We start from the raw sequence: 17,473 nt of genomic DNA, 5'->3' as shown, positions 1-17,473 counted from the left end.
AGAGGGAACTTTTAGTAAGATCATTTCTAATTAAGGGACCGCGACGTTTATTTTAGCTCCACACTTATCGTTCCTCACCCAAAATAGATCCCTCTATCTTTTGATGGATCGGTTGTTTGTACTTTGTGCCCGTGCTGAGCGTTACCTTGGTGACAAAGCTTAGAACACTTGAAAGAACATTTGTGTATTAACATAGGCAAGCGGATGGTTTGGCTCCCTGAAATCAGTATGTGCATCCACTATTGTCGCGCTGTAGAACTGAGGGAATTGAACTGAATGCCTAATGGTGTGCAGGCGCTGAGGAGTTCTCGTACTGGTGCAGGCACAGAGGGGGGAAATCCTCCGGGGCTGAATGTTAGTATGCAGAAATGGTAATGGCCGTTTCATGATTTCACAGTTCCAGACTTCCAGGAGCAGGACATCTTCCTGTGGAGGAAGGACACGGGGTTCGGCTTCAGGATCCTCGGAGGCAATGAGCCGGGAGAGCCCGTGAGTCGCCCTTAAACTTTTCCCATCTGTCACAGCTGAAATCTCTCCGTTCTATATGCTCATGTGAAATATATTTGGCGCAGCTGACAAAATTCACTCGGCTGAATGATGAAAAGGATGCTAAATATTCCCCTCGCTAGTCGGAGCAGCATCTATAGGGTGTTTATCTTCCTCCCGCGTCTTCTTATGAGCTCATGCGGTGACTCACATGAGGGATTTCATTACAGCCCAGTTTCCATTTGATCTGACCAGAGTAGCCTCAATAGAGTAGCCTCACTCAGTTAAAAATCAATATAAAAATTCCCTCTGCTTTTTTTTTTTAAAGAATTAAAGTTGTTTTTCTTGCTTACTGGCCCACTTTGAGTTTTTTTATTTTTACTTAGTGATTTAATTACCTCACTACTTCAGTAGTTAAGGTGTAACACAAATTTGCAGGTGCTGTTAAAAAAAAATTTTTAACTTGTCCGCGACCCCTAGGGGATCCGTGGAAGTACTGCAGGAAGGTCGCAAAATTTTTGGTTGATTGGACATTTTTTATACATTTTTTTATTTTCCTCCCACGATTTTCTGGCACGGCCACATTAATGTTTCGCATGTTTGAAATAAACAAAAATTAATATTTGGACCTATGTATTGTATATTGCATCCAATATTAATAGCTAAATATTTATAAATAGCTCTAGGCCGAGTTTAATATACAGCACATATAGTAGGTCCCTACTTAATCTGGGTAAAGCATAGCTGTCTCACTCATCCACTCCTGTTTCAGATCTACATCGGCCACATAGTGAAGTACGGGGCTGCAGACGAGGACGGGCGGCTGCGATCCGGCGACGAGCTGATTTGCGTGGACGGCACGGCCGTGGTGGGCAAGTCGCACCAACTGGTGGTGCAGCTGATGCAGCAGGCTGCCAAGCAGGGTCACGTCAACCTCACGGTGCGACGCAAAACCAGCTACGCCGGTAAGAAGCAGGCGGGTCAAGATGAGAGGGAGCAGCTATAAGCCTGTTAAGAACTGCTGACAGGTCCACAAAAAAAAATATGGTTCTGTCGACTGAAGTTCAAAAACTCGTTCAGGGCTTAACGGGAATTATGTCAAATTCATGAAATACACAGGGCGAGAGTGAGTCGATGACTTGAAGTTGGATGCGGCATGAAAGTTTTACAAGCTGGAGCAGGACATAAAAAAAAGTTAGTTGCTGAGAAGTTGGAGGTCTGCAGCCTGTTGCCTGCAGCTTTTCATCTGACGTCTCTCAGTCCGTCTTGTTTCATTACTCCCTGAAATATTTAAAGACAGGCAACTATCAAAAAATGTAAAAGAATATACAACTTGTAGGTTCATTTTTATGTGCAACAGCAGTTAGAGATGCAGTTTCACCAGTTGAATGCTGCAAATGTCAAGTGGCAGAAAACCTCTGGCTCAGTGAAAAGAACTGTAATGTTGGAATTTTCTCCTTTTAATTGCATTTATTGCATTAAATAACGAGTGCCGCTGTTCTATTTCATATCAGCAGTGAGTTTTATTATTTAATGTACCCATTTGCGAATTAATTTTAGTCATATTCCCGCATTGACCCCCGGGGCCCTGCTTACCATATGCAGGGTTTGCCCCGTCACCTTCCTCTGCGTTGGTCTGCATGCTGAAGCCATCTGCCTTAAGCAAACACCTCCCTGCCCCCGCCCCCCTCACCGCCGCCTCCTCCACACCGCCGCGCTCCTCAGCGGGCGATAAAGAACAGCCCATAAATATGATGGAGAGGGTGGTCAACCTTCGGCCCAATGACAGCAGCCAGACATTAGTGCACCGCTGCTCCCTCTCTGCCTCTGAGCATCAATGATATGAGGCGCCTTCCCCGGGCAGCTGTACAGGAAATGAAATGTGGAATAAAATGTCCAGATACAACAGGCACACCGCGTCTTCGCTTCGCCTTTTGTTCAAAACAGATCAGACAAGAGATTTTTCCCAAGATGCATTGCTGGCTTGTTTTCTTTATCACGAGATAAACTAGCTGTGCTAGGAGAGGAAAATGTTTTTTTTTCTTCTTGAATTTATTCATTTTCAGATTGTACAAATGATGCAACATTTAGCTGTGACGCTTTATGCATCGGTTTCATACTCCGCTCCCATTTCCTGAACCTCTTGTATAACAGTCTTATGCTTTTAACGTTGCCTCCTGCGTCTTCCTTCTCACACGTGTCTCTCCTCTTGCCATTTGCAGTCAAAGCAGAAGGAGACGTGCCTCCGTCGCCGGCGTCCTCGCACCACAGCAGCACCCAGGCGCCCAGCCTGACGGAGGACATAGGGAAGCGCACCCCGCAGGGCAGCCAGAACTCCCTCAACACGGTCAGCTCCGGCAGCGGCTCCACCTCGGGCATCGGCAGCGGGGGAGGAGGCGGAGGGACGGGGGGCAGCGGCAACGCCGTGGTCCCCGCCGCGGCGGTCACCACCTCCTCCCAGGCCCCCAACGCCACCTCGGCCGCCGCGCCCTCCGCTCTGCAGCCCTACGACGTGGAGATCCGCCGCGGCGAGAACGAAGGGTTCGGTTTCGTCATCGTCTCGTCGGTGTCCCGACCTGAAGCCGGCACCACCTTTGGTAAGCGACGCCACGCTCCTCTGCTCTGAAAGCCACAAAATATCTTCGTTGTTACTTGCGAATGTAACAACAGTAATTTCTACTCAGCAAAGCTTGAAGCACGCTCTGTAGCTTCTCCTAATCACCGGGGCCTTTTATCTTCCTGTCTGCTTCGTGGTATTCCTTTGTATCATCCATAAAAGTCACTGGATTCAAAATAGCCTGACAACCAGCACAGATTCCAGCTATTTACAGTCCCACCAGATCAATATCAACACTCTTCAAAGTAGTGGCTCTTCTTTCTCGTTTTCGTCTGAACCCGTCAAGCCAAGACACTGAAACCCTTTCTTCGCCTGCAGCTGCTGCTACACTCACACAAGGCTTTCATAATTGATCACAAATGAAGTGGGTCTTACGTAAGGCACTTGTATTATTCAGCTGAACTTAAATGGCTTCTGGAGCAGGTTGACACTAAAAGCCTAATGGCGCCTTAATGAGAACGAGTGCTGCCAACAGGATAAACGGGGAGAACGGTCGCGTAAATAATGTTTCTTTAGTTTCGCAGTCACCTTGTCTGTTTTCACTTATAAATCCAAAATGCTTTTTTCAGTCAACTTGAACTGCCTTCGCTTTATGTCATAGGACTTCAACAGGGGGTCTGCAACCCCTGGGGGTCCACGGATTTGCTGCAGGGGGGTCGTAAAATCTTTGGTTGATTAGACACTTTTTTTAAAATTTTCCCCCCATAAATGTATTTAAATTTATTTCTTTACATACACATTAATCCAACATATTTTAGTAAAGAGATGAATGGAGGCAGGGAATAGAAATAATAAAAAAAAAATGAATATTTGAACCTGTGTATAGTTTGAATAGCTTAATATTGAATGCAGAATAATAATAATAATGATGTATATTTAAAAATTTCACTAGGCCAAGTCTAATATAGAACACATAAAGTAGGTAGGGGGTCCCTACTTAATCTCTTCACTTAATCCATCACTTTGGAGTCCTTGGCCTGAAAAACGTTGAAGAACCCTGCTTTCTATAAACTACTACTGCTGGCTTTCAGCCTACACTGCTCCTGACGTTCCTCTGTCCTCTGTCAGCGCGGTTAAGAGGTTTTAAAATCCTCAGCTTTACACGTCGTAGTGGAAAAAATAGAGCATGAGGGCCAGCATGAGCCTCATTGCCCTTGATTTAACATTAAAAATATTGAATTGAAACCCGACGTGAAGGGTTTCTTTTCTCTTTTACTCCTAAATTACGACTAGATTCACTTAAACAGACGGGTAGAGGTCAGGGTTGGATGAATTTGCGGTTTTATCACAGATAAAATAGAATATGGGGAGAGAAAAAGAGGAAAAGGAGGAAGAGAAACGTCAGAGTGGTTGGTGAGAAGTCAGCTGTGATGTGTGCTTGTCGTCTATAATCTTTCTTACGTGCAGGTATTTGGGACGTAGAACAAGAAAACTCAGTAAATGGTTTTTAAAATCCTGTAGGCAAAAGAGAAGGATGTAAAATCACTCTGTATAGGGGCTTAAGTTCAGCTTTTACGGTGGTTGATTCGAAATCTATTTGCAGGAAACGCTCTGAGAGCTACAGCATGCCAGGTTCTCTTTATTACCGTAGAGAGCACATTTAAATTCGCCCTCCTCTGCCAACGCTCGCATATTGTCCTGCCGTACTTCAATCTTCTCTTTTGCTTGGCTGGCCGCTGGTGAATTAACCCGCAACCCTTCTGTTCCTCTTTTTCTGCTCCTTGCCCTTCTTTTTCTTTCTCTCTCCAAACACCACCCCCTAACCCTTGCTCAAACACACACACACTGAATCGCACATCGCAACATGTTAATGGTGACCGTAGTCGGAAATGCATGTGTGGCCATGCCCCACAAAATAGGGCGCATCATCGAGGGGAGCCCGGCGGACCGCTGCGGGAAGCTGAAAGTCGGGGACCGCATCCTGGCCGTCAACGGATGCTCCATCACCAACAAGTCCCACTCTGACATCGTCAATCTCATCAAGGAGGCCGGGAACACGGTCACGCTGCGCATCATTCCCGGAGACGGTGAGTTAGAGGGCTGTGATGGAGACTTTCCAATCTGGTCCTGTCCTTATATGGAGTATGTGATTTTATTTGTGACTGCGCAAAGTTCAACCTAATACACATTAAGCTAAATCAGGTAAGAGGCTCGTCTTTCCTCCACATTGATGGAAGTGTCAATCAGCTAACTTTAGTGTTATGCTAGTCAGACTATATTTGAGGATCTCTGTCCTGAGTTTTTTTTTTTTTAAACATGCCTCTTGTGTTATTTAAATCTCACATCTTCTTCACTTGCTTTCAAAGTGTCCCGAGCTCCTCCACAGTGTTGACAGAAGTGCCTCTTTGGGGGTCTTTGGGAATACTCCCAGCGTTTGCGTTCGCACGCTTCTATAACGCGCAAAGGGTAATTTCTGTCTGTGAATGTGTTTAAAACACAGAGTACTTTTCTCTCCCTATGTCGGTGTGTCTTTTCCGTCAAAGTTGTTTTAAGGAAAACTTCGGGCACGTCGCGTGTCGTGCCGCGGAGCTGAGAGCTCTCGCTACTTTGCGCCGACAGATCACCCTGGCATGCTTCACAAATGCTGTTTAATTAAGTGTGTTTGTGTGTCTGCGCGAGGGAGGCGATACTCCCCGTCAACCTGCGCTCTGGTAGAAATTGGAGCTATTTGTCCGCCGCTCGTTGCTTTCCGGCTCACTTCTTATGGATGAGGGGTATTTTTTTATTTTTTTTTTCCTGCAGAGCGTTTGATGAGAACACTGAGCCAAAATTGCTCTGCCAAGAAAACACAGAGAGCAGGAGAGGAGGCGTCGGAGAGGAATAACCGGATATGCTTTATCGAAAAGTTCTGGTTTGTGTTTATGTGCATGTGTCAAACAAACACTCCGAGTCTGATGCGGAGACAGAGAGGGTGTCAGGAAGAAGAGACTCTGGCTTGTGTTGTTCCGAGCTGCTTCTCTGAGTGACTGTTCTCTCCCTGCTTCTGTTTACAAAAGGCCGAGTGTGCCTATTTCTGTGCGGCTGAGTCCTGTCTAAACTTTGTGATGTAAATAAATACCGTAGCGAGTGCATCTTCCAGGGTTCAGCTCGTTTCCATTGAGCTCACCTCTCGCCTGTGTGGGAGTGCGGATGGAGTTTTGTAGTGACTGATGCGCAATGCTTAAGCAGCGAGAACGGAAAAACAGGCATGAGAGTGCGCTGCACTGTAATGCATGCACAAGCAGCTGATGTCTTCATCAGAGCTTATCTCTGCAGCTCCGGCTCAAGGGGCAAACTAAGCACATCTCATTGTGCGATAGAAGGGTGATAGACGTGCCGGAGGTGTTATAATTTCTCTTTTTTTAGCGCATTCATTATATATTAGATACTGTACAGCGTAGATCTGCCGCTCTTATCTCTTCTCCCGGTCTTTCCTTGCGCGTTCTCTCTCCTGAATTTCTCATTTTGATTGTACCTGCTCTCCCGCCTCGCTCCGTCCATTCGAGGTGGGAGGGCACATCGCCAGAAACAAATTACAGAAGCGGCTCAGCGCCGCGCGCCGTGGATGTTTTCTTAAAGCGAGAACAGAGCCGAGGCGCAAAGACGGAGGGAAATAAATCCCAGACAGAAAACAGCTGGGGGAGAGGCAACAGAATGGAAGGAGGGGGGTTATGCAAATCAGCAGGTGGAAGAGTGAGTGGAGGTGGGGGGGTTATTCTTCGTGGTGAAGAGTAACATTCATCGCGTGCTCCTAAAAGGTTCCTCCTCGTGCCCGTAAATGAAGCTCACCCCTCCCACACTCCAGCTTCAGTGGTTGACTCTCCTCCTCCCAAGTTCAAGGGGTGGCTTAGTGAGTAGCAGAAGAGCGGAGGGCCGAGTTGTAATCAAACGTGGGATACCTGTGGACGGCCACGAAGGATGGAAGAAGGCAGAACACGTGTGTGCATCTTTGGAGGAGAAATACGAACTGACCATTACCTTGACAAAATGATTGATGGCACAAATTGGTGTATTACTCCCGTTGGACCGGATCTCGGCTAAGTGATGGAAGCATCCTGGAGGCTGCTTATGCCTGTAATTGACAGCTGCTGAGTAGACACCAGTGTACACATTAGGAAAAAAAAGAGAATTTGTTTCCTGTGTGGAATATAGATGTAATTCTATCACGATTCTCAAAATTATTTCTTCACTTTTTTTTACGGGGCACTCGTTGGGATGGAAAGTTTTTTTTTTTTTAACACTGTCTTCTCCCACCCTCCGCAGAGTCGTCGAACGCATCGCTGTTGACGAACGCGGAGAAGATCGCCACCATAACCACCACACACACACCTCAGCAACAGGCTGCGCCGGAGGCCAGGTGAGAGGGTAACGCTGGGAATCCGAGCGCTTTGAATTCATGGCGCAGTCGGCAGAACCGCGACGATTCATTAGAGCCGTTATTTGGCGCTGACAGCTCTCTCTTGTTTCAGGACCAACACCAAACCAAAACAGGAGTCTTATGAATTTAAAGCGCCACAAGGCCCTCCTCCCCAGCCCCCCACACAGCCGGTCTCGGCTCAGGTAAGTCATTCACCTGTCCGTCCGTCCGTCCGTCCGTCCGTCCATCCATCCATCCATCCATCCATCCATCCACTCACATCATGTCCCAGCACTCCAAACTCCATCCAGTCATCCTCCTACCCACCGCCACGTTTGTCTTTTCAAACCTCCGCCCATCACCCGTTCATCCTCCATGCATCGAGCGGTTCAGCCACCCCCCCTTTCCCAAGGACAGACCAAGTGCGCTTTTATTTATTTTTCTCTTTACGCCTACCTGCTGGCTGTTATCTGCGCATTAAGGAAAGCCTGTTTGCTTTCAAAGTAGCCCCTCAGTCCACTGTGTTCACCGCTGAATTAATCTGCTGCTGTGGAGATGGCTCTCCCAGATAGCATTGATCCTTCAGCAGAGGAGATTAGGAGGGCGTGAAGACAGGAGCTGCTGTCTGCCTGTCCTTGCAGTGCCCAGCCCTCCTCTCTCTCTCTCTTTCTCTCTCTTCCTGTCTGTGCCCTCTCTCTTGTTTCGCCCTGAGCCAAGAGCATCAATAATTCAGCATCCTTACACCTGAGCATATGCGTATACACACACATACACACACGACAAACACACAAAGAGAAAGAGTCTGGCACAACTATTAAATAGGTGTGACTTTCCTGAAGGTGGCATTCGTCCCATGCTCCTGAAATAGGAGCCCACCTCAAAGGACACACACACCACTTGAAATCTAAATCACAAACGTGACCTTGATCTCTCCCTCTCTCTCTCTCTTTCCTCTCTGTCCTCTCTGCGCACGTGTGGTCCGTCTCCCATCAGGATGCCGAGTTCTACTCCGTGGACCTGGAGCGAGACAACAAAGGCTTCGGCTTCAGCCTGCGGGGAGGCAGAGAGTACAACATGGACCTGTACGTGCTGAGGCTAGCCGAGGACGGAGCGGCTGTACGCAACGGAAAGATGAGGGTAGGGGCACGAGGCAACAAAAGCCTCAGCGTTTACTCAACGCACATCATTAATCATTTAGTCACAGAGAAGAAGCCACAGACTAGAAGGGCTTTGCCGGTAAATGTTTGTACAGCGCAACGTGCTCCTGAAGCCCTGTTGTACACATGATATGGAGGTGCATTATGGGAAGTGCAGGCCACTGATCAACACAGCACAAGACGGTAAAGATGGCGGCATCCGATGCTGAGCCTCTTGCGTGAACTACAGCTAGCTAGTAATGTAGACATGGAGTACCCCTTTAATTTCATATTCAGTTGTACAGCATTTGACATTTGTCCTTTTGTGTCCCCCCTGGAATAAGTCCAAATAAATTATGGAAACCTTTACGTCCCGATCTGTGAGAAATACGCCCAGGGGGAATCTTGTAACTGTTAACAAACACAATTATTACCATATCTCTTAATGTATTTAACATATGTAGTGGAACAATTTCCTCAGCCCACAGAAGAACCTGCAGTCCGTACGTTTATCTGAATGCAAGGCAGAACATATATGAAAAAATGCCTATAATTACATGACTGTTGACTTGATCCATTATATGCTGATTATACGGTGCAGTCGGAGCCAGTTGACTATTTCGATTAAATATGAGAATCCTGGGCTATACAGCATTCAGAATAATATTATCTTCCAGTATAATTGCTTGTGCATAATATACCCTCCAATTACCGCAAACTGTGCTCCGTTGAATGTAAACACAGTCACCTCCGGGCCTGGCCACGTGCTTCACTTCACTGTGTGCGCGCAGTATCGGAAAACACTGCACGGGCCGTGGAGCGTGACCACCGGCCGCCATAAATTAGCGCCTCCCCTCGAGCGTGTGCTCAGCGATGCCGCGGAGGCTGTCGCCGAGCTGTAATATTTAACCTTTTAATGTGATTAATTGCGCCACAGAAGCTGCATCGCTTGATTGCGCGCACAATTAATTTATTTCCCTTCCGCGTGTTTTCACGTGAGACGCGCGGGGAGCCTGTCTGTAGATAGTTATTCCGGTGCCCACAGTCGAGCGGGGTTTTGCCCGCGTTGGAGCGCACGCGTGTATGAATACAGCCGCATATTATTAGCGGAGGTATTAATAGTAGCAGCTCCGCGAGGCAGCGAGAGATGTCGGAGAAATGTCCCCGAGGCGCAGACAGCCCTGACAGATAACCTGAGGAGCTGATTCCAAGTATCAGAAAGCAAAAAAGTGTTTCTTCTTCTGCTTTGCTTTTTCACGTCACCGTCTCCACGCCACAGTTGCCGGTTCTCGATTCAACGTTATGTGTGACTGTTGATTTAGAAACAAAACGTTAGCAAATCACTTGAGCCTGATGTGTAACTTCTCCTCAATGTCTCTCCCCCCTTCCCTTTCACTGCGTACCCTTAAACCCCCTTCCTCCCTTCCGCCTCCACCTGTCGCTCTGTTCTCTTCCCGGTCCTCTCCTTCGCCGCAGGTCGGCGACGAAATCCTGGAGATAAACGGCGAGAGCACCAAGGGCATGAAGCACGCGCGGGCCATCGAGCTCATCAAGAACGGAGGCCGGCACGCCCACCTGGTGCTCAAGCGGGGTGACGGCTCCGTGCCCGAATATGGTGGGTCAATCTACGAAAACATTCCCTTCTCACCCATCTTCACGCCCTGAGCCAGGGGACGCCCAGCGGACGGTGGTGGGTCGATGGGGGAAGAACTAAAGCGCCCCGCCGGGACCCTTCACCCATCCCTGGGACAAGCCCACCAGGGATTGGAGAGGGGGTGCTGGGCGGGGGGGGGGGGCTGCTTGGTGTCGGGTCTCTTTCTGGTGGTGGCGGTGTTGGTTTCCTGAGGGAAGCGGGGCTGGAGTTCCCGTGGGTGCTGTTTTCTCCTCCCACTGTCACCTGCTCTCAGTTTCCATGTCATCCCGCCGTCACGTTTCACCCTTCTGACCACCGAGCGAAAGCTGGGACTTTACTGAAAGGTGGTGGGTGTGATTGCATTGCTACATGAGACAGAAAAAAAAAAAAAAAAAGAAACTGTTTACAGGGTTTGAATGACCAGAGTAGTGAAAATCAGTGTTTCTTGTGGGTAACATCGAAGGCTCCTCCAGCACCTCTTTAAACACTAATTTAGCATTAAGAGAAAACTTGATCCATCCCATGATAAAAAAAAAAAAAGAAAAGAAAAAATGGGACCTCTCACAGCTTTGGTTAGGATGTGACACAAACATATTTATGATATTTATTGAAGGTGAATGTAAGCTACTGAACTCTAAAGGGTTTTAAGCGAGAACTGTATTGAGAAGAAAAGACAGTAATGAGGAGTCGTGTTTTTTTTTGTTTTTTTTTTTTGTTTTTAAATCTGTTGCCATTTTTAAGAGAAGATCTCACTATACTGTGCTCGAACATCTACTCACTCATTCATGGATTTCCTTTTTTGCACCCACTGTTAATGTCATTGAAAAGCTGTGAAGATCCCCACCCATCCCCATTCGAAAAAGGACACGAGTTGTCCCGGTTATATAAACGTTTTGTACAGCGATGGACAGAATAGAGGCATTTTTACAAGTATTTTTGTTCAGTGTACAGAGCCACGAGTCAAAGCCACATATTAATGGATAAAAGTCTATTGCTGCATGAACTTGTCAAAAGTGTAAATTGGACCCCACCCCCTTCTATTGTCTATTCTCCATAATATTTATGGAACTTTTTTTTTATCATTATTATTATTCGTATTGACCAGTTTTGATTGATAGTCACAGTCATTATAAATGTTTTCTTTTTGTTGCTTTTTTTTTAATTATTATTTTTTGAGTGGAGATACATTTGCCTGTCTTGAAAAGTTCATCAGTGTATTTGCGCTAAGAATGTGCCGTCTGAACCTGCACCAGTATGACATCCTGTGAACTGTGTATATTTTGGATCATTGTTTGTACTTTTTAGTTGGCGCGACCTGTGACAGTCAGTGTTTCTTTTTGATTTCTGTCAGCAATGTAAAACTGCTTCACGCGCTGTCTTTTTTTGGGGGAGGGTGATTTGGTTCTTCAGCTGCTTCTGTGTCCACATGTTTAGGTGTGTCTTTGTGTGTGTGTGTGTGTGTGTGTGTGTGTGTGTGTGTGTGTGTGTGTGTGTGTGTGTGTGTGTGTGTGTTTGGGGGGGAGGCTTACTCTGTCTGAGTGTGTGCACGCTTGTTTCCAGGACGTTTCTCTGTAACTGATGGTTTCCACTGAAGGGTTTGGGCAATTTCCTGGACTGTCTCTTTATTCCGTATGACTCAATGATCAAATAAACACATTTTTTTTTTCATTTAACAAATCAACACAGAAAATTAATTCTCCTTTTCTTCCTTCAAGTCGGTTCCAAGCAATCTAAACTTCTCTCTTTTCTGTTTTTGTGTATCTTCCCTTCTTCCTGTATTGCGCTGGGCTCTTGTCTTCCTTCAGGGATGGTCGCTCCCCATCTCACTGCATGTATGAGAAATGACAAGATGGGGGAGGCCTCTGTCCTCCAAAATCAGACCACGGTTTGTAACAGCCCTCCTGTGTCGTCTGGCTCTCCCTCGCACTTTCTCTTTGTCTTTCTGTCTTCCGTCCTTTCTATCTTTCTCCATCTTGACATGTGTGGCGTTGCCTCAGTTTCAACTTCACCTGTGCCCGTGCTCTACTCCATGCGTACGAGTCCATTCACCGAAATTCATCGCCAGTGCCGTAGCTGTGTACTTTATGCACATCTTTGTACAAGGGATCAGGGTGTTGGTTTGGTCTTATAAATCGGTTTAGATACGTTTGGTGCTTAAAACCCATGGTTCCCAACCCAGAAATTAAAAGCCGAGGCATTCTGTATCTGCTTTGAGATTGTGAGGTTGTCAAAATTAGACACCTATCCCCTTTATTTGCTTTTGCCAAGTCAGCTAAGAGATATCCAGCAAACTCCTTCCCTGCATTCAGAGCATCATCATCAACATCATCATCATCACATTGGAAACAAGGGTTGGGAACTAGTGGTTTAGACCAAAGTAGACGGTAGTTGTATCTCTGCAGTTTGTAGTCTTTCAAATTTAGACACATACACGTACAAGTGGGTTAAACATAGCATTGCGTCTGTAGAGGCTTTAGTGAGGCTACAATTATTCATTGCACCCAATCCACACCAGCTGTAAATGCTGCATTTATAGCAGTTGGTGTTTTTTTTTTTTGGATGTCATCTTGAGCATTTAATCTCCTTTAAAGACTGGTTTAAGACATCATTGGCAGTGCATGTAAAGAGCATGGCTAATCAGTACAATCGAGCAGCATCATCTATCGGTATGCAGCACGTTGGCACTGACTGTAACCCGCCTCGAGTCCAGCCACCCGACCAACCGGCGTCCAGTTCTGCTTCAGGAAGGCGGCAGCACGGAACCCAGGGAAGAGGTTTGTTTACGGGTAACAATCAAGCAGTGGCTGCCTCCACCGCTCTTATCAGTTTTACCATTGGCTGTTGCTGTGCCGTCTCCTCTGGCATTGACATCGGAATGGCTTCCATCGGAAATGCTCTTAATTTAATGTCTGAGTGATTCCGCATGATTAATGTCGAACCGGATAAGAGTGCTGTTTGCTGTGAAAGAGTCTGAGATGCATGTTTGATCCCCTCGCCGTCGTCTGTATGTCACACTCTGTTTCAGACGGCAGCCCCAACAACGGCAGCGCAGCCAACCCAGCCTCAGGGTTACAAAACGCTGCGGAAGTGAGCACCCTTCACTCAGCCAACGCGCCATCAGAGTCAAGCTACCCACCAGAACCCCAACAAGCATCCCGGAGCAAGAAGCAAGAGGCGACCCGCCGCTCTAACGGCACCGGCAAGCACCACCATTCCAAACACCACCGCCACCACTCCCCCAGCAAGAAAACCAGCGCAGGAAAACACAAGGGGAAAAAGTCCACGGGGAAGAAGAAGGATGAAAAGGGAGGGGATGGTCACCGCCACCACTCCAGCGGGAACCACCACCACCACCACCACCGTAGCCGCCACCGTTCGCCCAACAAGGGGCACGGCAGGTCGCGCAGCACAGAGAACACTCTGGACGGCCGGCACGGGGGGCACCACCACCGTGGCCGGTCCCCGGACAAGCACCGCAGCCACCACCACTCCTCCTCCAACACCCGCCACCGCTCGCCTCACCGCTCTCCTTACCGCTCGCCCCACCGCCACAGGTCCCCCCACCGCTCCCGGCAACACTCCCCCAACAGACGCCACGCCCACTCGGCGGACCCCTACCGCCGCCGCGCTTCCCCAGAGAGGCCAAGCCGCGCCAACGAGAAGCCCAGCGGCGAGGCCGTGTTGACGGAGCGAGCCGCGTCTCCTGAATTCAGCCTCCCTCTTGAGGACAGCATCCTGCGAGAGAGCCCGGCCCTGGACCGCCTGAACAGGGAGGCTACGCTTTCTTCGCCTTACAGGGAGGGTCGCCTGTACGGGGAGGACAGCCTGCTGATGAGAGCCTCCTCCCTGGAGAGGGCCTATAAGGGGGACAGCCTGCTGAGGGACATCGCGTCCCGCCAAAGAGACGTCTACAGAGACACCGCCCTGCCCAGAGTGCGCACCCCCGACTCGGATTCAGCCTACAAGAGGTACAGCTCGCTGCTGAGAGGGCGTTCGCCTGATAGGGTGGACAGGGGCGGGGCGCGCGCCAGCCGAGGAAGCTCACCCGAACCTCAGTACCGAGCCCGCAGCCTGGGACGAGACGTCTCCCCGATTAGGAGGCCCAGACGGGATGACTCAGAGGACGAAGAGGACGACGACAATTTCGTAGCGGAAAAAGTGAGGGAGTACTACAGCACGCTCAAGACCAACACCAGTCACTCGTCTAAGCCCACGCTCCCTGAGCCCAAGAAGACCTACAAGGAGAATCCCAAAGACCTGAGCATCTGATTGGACAGCTGTCAGCCAATCACAGAAACCACCCACAAAACACCTCAAGTACTCACCATTATCACCCGGTCCAACAGAAATGTGTACACATGCTCACACACACACACACACACGCACGCACATGCACATGTCACGCACACATTATGTAACAAACTAACAACACAGTGATTCCAAATGACTTTTGAAAGCTGTTTTTTTTTGTTTTCTTTTTTAAATGTACGTTTTCTTTTCATTAATTTTTTTTTTCTTCTTGATTCTGTTGAAGCATTCTACATTTACAATAACACAGACTTTTCCAGAAAATGTAAAACCATAAAAAACAATGATGTGCCTAACAGTTCCATTAACAAGCAACATTTTGTTTTGGATTTGATATGTGGTGGGCATTTTGTGCCCCACTGTCAGACGATGAAATGTATGTACTTTTCCACGAGGATCCCATGGAAGTACCGCGCACCCCGATCACCATAACCGGTGCTCACAACGATGCTGTGCATGTCTTTACCGGTTTCAATGTCTCTCTCTTTCTGTCTCTTTCTCTCTCTCTCTGTCTCTCTCTTTCTCTCTTTCCTCCCAGTGCCACTGTTTTTTAGACATTTGACCAGACTATAGCACAAGCCTGCATTTGTTTGTATATTTTTGACAGTTTGCAGTATGTGTACATTCAGAGGTGATCATTTTAAACGAATGAAGGGAAAATTAAAAGTTAAACTATGATGATGATGACGATGATGTTAAAATAAAATAATATATTCAACAAATGAACAAGCGTGTGGTTCCTTTGCCTCCCTCTGAATGAAAGTGTGGTGACGAGGCAGATACTGGGTGGCAGGTAGAACAGCGGATCCTTAACTTTTTTTTTTTTTTGCAGAGCTCTCATTATTGGGGCATAAAAAAAAGACAAAATAACGAGGAAGTGAACGTTATCTAACGATATCTCGGGCCTTTCAAAGCATGGGAAGCCTTTGAAGAAAAGTAAAGCAAAGATCTGCCATCCTGTCACAACATCAAAGCGAGGATAGGACATTCTTCTAAATGTTCCTTCGCTGCTTGCTTTGATTTGTGCGTTTTCTCTGCCCTCTTTCTCCCACCGCCCTCTACACTCCTTCCCTTGTGCAGCTTCCTCCGTATCCTCTGCATCCACTCTATTTGCTGAAGGATTTTTTTATTTTTTTGTATCTGGCGGAGAACAAACAGTGGGGAAAGTGCGTCTCTGTTTCAGGGCAGTAACAGCAGTAGGTGGATGATCCAGAACAGAATGGTCACTTTTGGGGAAAGATGAGTCCTAATATAAATTTACTTCAGCAGAAAAGCTGAATACTTTCCCCCGATGCAGACATGTTAACTAGAAAGAGATTTATGTGAATTTTATCTTTCAGTTCAGGGATCTTCAATGTTTTTCAGGCAAAGGACCCCAAAACTGATGGAGAGATTAAGTAGGTATCCCGTATTTAAAAAGAAATGTGTATATATATATATATATATATATATATATATATAAAAGTCTATGTGTAAATAGCTCAAAGGCTGCACATGAGTACTCTTTGTTGATATTTACCTTACCTAAGATATAACCTGCATATATGCACTGCAGACAACCGAAGACTTGCAGGTCTTCCGTCGCACATAGTTTCCTCCCCAAACTGCAGCACATGCCAAGGTGCTTAACACCATATGCTCAAAAATATGCATTCAAGATTACCCTGCGGACACAATCTGCGCTGCTCATGAGAGGAAATGGGAAACTGAGATAAAGCATCATGATCAAACAGTTAACATATCCAAGTTTTTTTTTTTTTTTTTTTTTTTTTTTGGCCCAGTTTCTCTGCGATTTGAGGGGGCCTCAACATGTCTCAGCCCTTTTGATGCAACGATCTGAAAGTGTTTTTGCACGGCCTTAACGGGCTCCTGCTCATTTTTAAGACTACCAAGCGCAAAAAGTTTTTTTTCTTTTTCAGATTTTAATTGTCTTCAGTTCTCGCATGTTATAAGTACTGTCTTTTGTTTTCACAGAGAGACACAGAGGAGACGTTTGTGTCCTGCAAACACTCTTCCTTTCTTTTTCTCTCTCTCTCACACGGAAGCAGAGGCAGCTCCTAAATAATGGATGTAATCCACTCCTCGGCTCTGCTCCCTTCTCTTTAAATATCTCTCGCCACTCTTCATCGTCGAACACACACAGAGAGCCCCGGCGTTGCGTTGCTTGTGCAAACCCCCAGAAATGATGAACAACCCGTGTCTGCCGGTGATTCATCACGTCGGTGCCGTTCAGGAGGAAGCGGCGGTAATGAAATATCCAATAACGACGCAGAGCCCGCTCCACCTCCGTTCTCTCCATCAGCTCGGCTCCAGGTGCTCTCGCCCTGACCTCCGAGATTCTCGGCTGGCCCGTTGCCATGGCAACACCAATGCAACAGGCCTAGCCTTCCCTCCCCCCCTCCTTCCCCTCAAGCTGACTGGAGCGACTTGTAAATAAGAAAAGCTGAGCGAGAACGTTGAGACGAGAGCGCCGGGTTATTTTCGGCCGCGTGCTCCTGGTTTCCAAGCTGCGTTCAGTCAGGAACTTTCCAAATTTTGAAAACCCGCTTCTCTCACGGGAGGCTCCGCATACTGTATAACAAGCCCGCTGTGGTTCCCACTGCTGTCATGTGGAAGCTATTCTTCGTCCTAATGCTGTATCTGTCTCGTGCTCGGCTGTGCGTGGCGAGGAACGTGCTGTGGCTGCTCAAATGGAATTTCATACAGTGTGTGTGGTTTCCTTATCAAGGTTACTGTAACAGTAGGCTACTCGTAGCGCACGGTGCATGTGGTCTAAAGGCTGGAGGCTCCTGTGGGTGGGTGGGTGGTTGAGGGGGGAGTGGGGTTTATGAAATAGCAGAATGGATGCGGCCTCCTGCAGTTGTCACGCTAGTCAATCAGGGGCTGCTAAAAGAGAAAACACAGTCTCGAAACCTTGGAGACGGTTTAAATTGAATGCTGCTTTCCTCATTTCGCTT

The 17,473-nt window shown here is 47.5% G+C and overlaps 1 protein-coding gene across 12 annotated transcripts in view; it reads left to right on the top strand.

Annotated features, from left to right (window-relative positions):
- magi1b (membrane associated guanylate kinase, WW and PDZ domain containing 1b) overlaps window positions 1-15,242 on the top strand; it is a 131,970-nt gene extending 116,728 nt beyond the window's left edge. For 10 of the 12 annotated variants that reach the window (XM_047581874.1, XM_047581870.1, XM_047581873.1 and 7 more), the window contains 9 exons: window positions 398-489; window positions 1,259-1,451; window positions 2,709-3,083; window positions 4,927-5,130; window positions 7,346-7,439; window positions 7,552-7,642; window positions 8,433-8,576; window positions 10,052-10,190; window positions 13,234-15,242. In XM_047581874.1, the coding sequence (XP_047437830.1) occupies window positions 398-489; window positions 1,259-1,451; window positions 2,709-3,083; window positions 4,927-5,130; window positions 7,346-7,439; window positions 7,552-7,642; window positions 8,433-8,576; window positions 10,052-10,190; window positions 13,234-14,477 (2,576 nt within the window). In that variant the 3' untranslated portion in view covers window positions 14,478-15,242. Of the gene's footprint in view, window positions 1-397; window positions 490-1,258; window positions 1,452-2,708; window positions 3,084-4,926; window positions 5,131-7,345; window positions 7,440-7,551; window positions 7,643-8,432; window positions 8,577-10,051; window positions 10,191-12,013; window positions 12,094-13,233 lie in introns of all 12 variants that reach the window. The other 2 variants (XM_047581878.1, XM_047581871.1) reach the window with 2 other exon arrangements.
- The last annotated feature ends 2,231 nt before the right edge of the window (window positions 15,243-17,473 follow it).

The sequence above is a fragment of the Mugil cephalus genome, chromosome 4 (assembly GCF_022458985.1).
Source record: "Mugil cephalus isolate CIBA_MC_2020 chromosome 4, CIBA_Mcephalus_1.1, whole genome shotgun sequence".
Lineage (NCBI taxonomy): Eukaryota > Metazoa > Chordata > Actinopteri > Mugiliformes > Mugilidae > Mugil > Mugil cephalus.
This window is presented reverse-complemented; position numbering and strand designations above follow the sequence as displayed.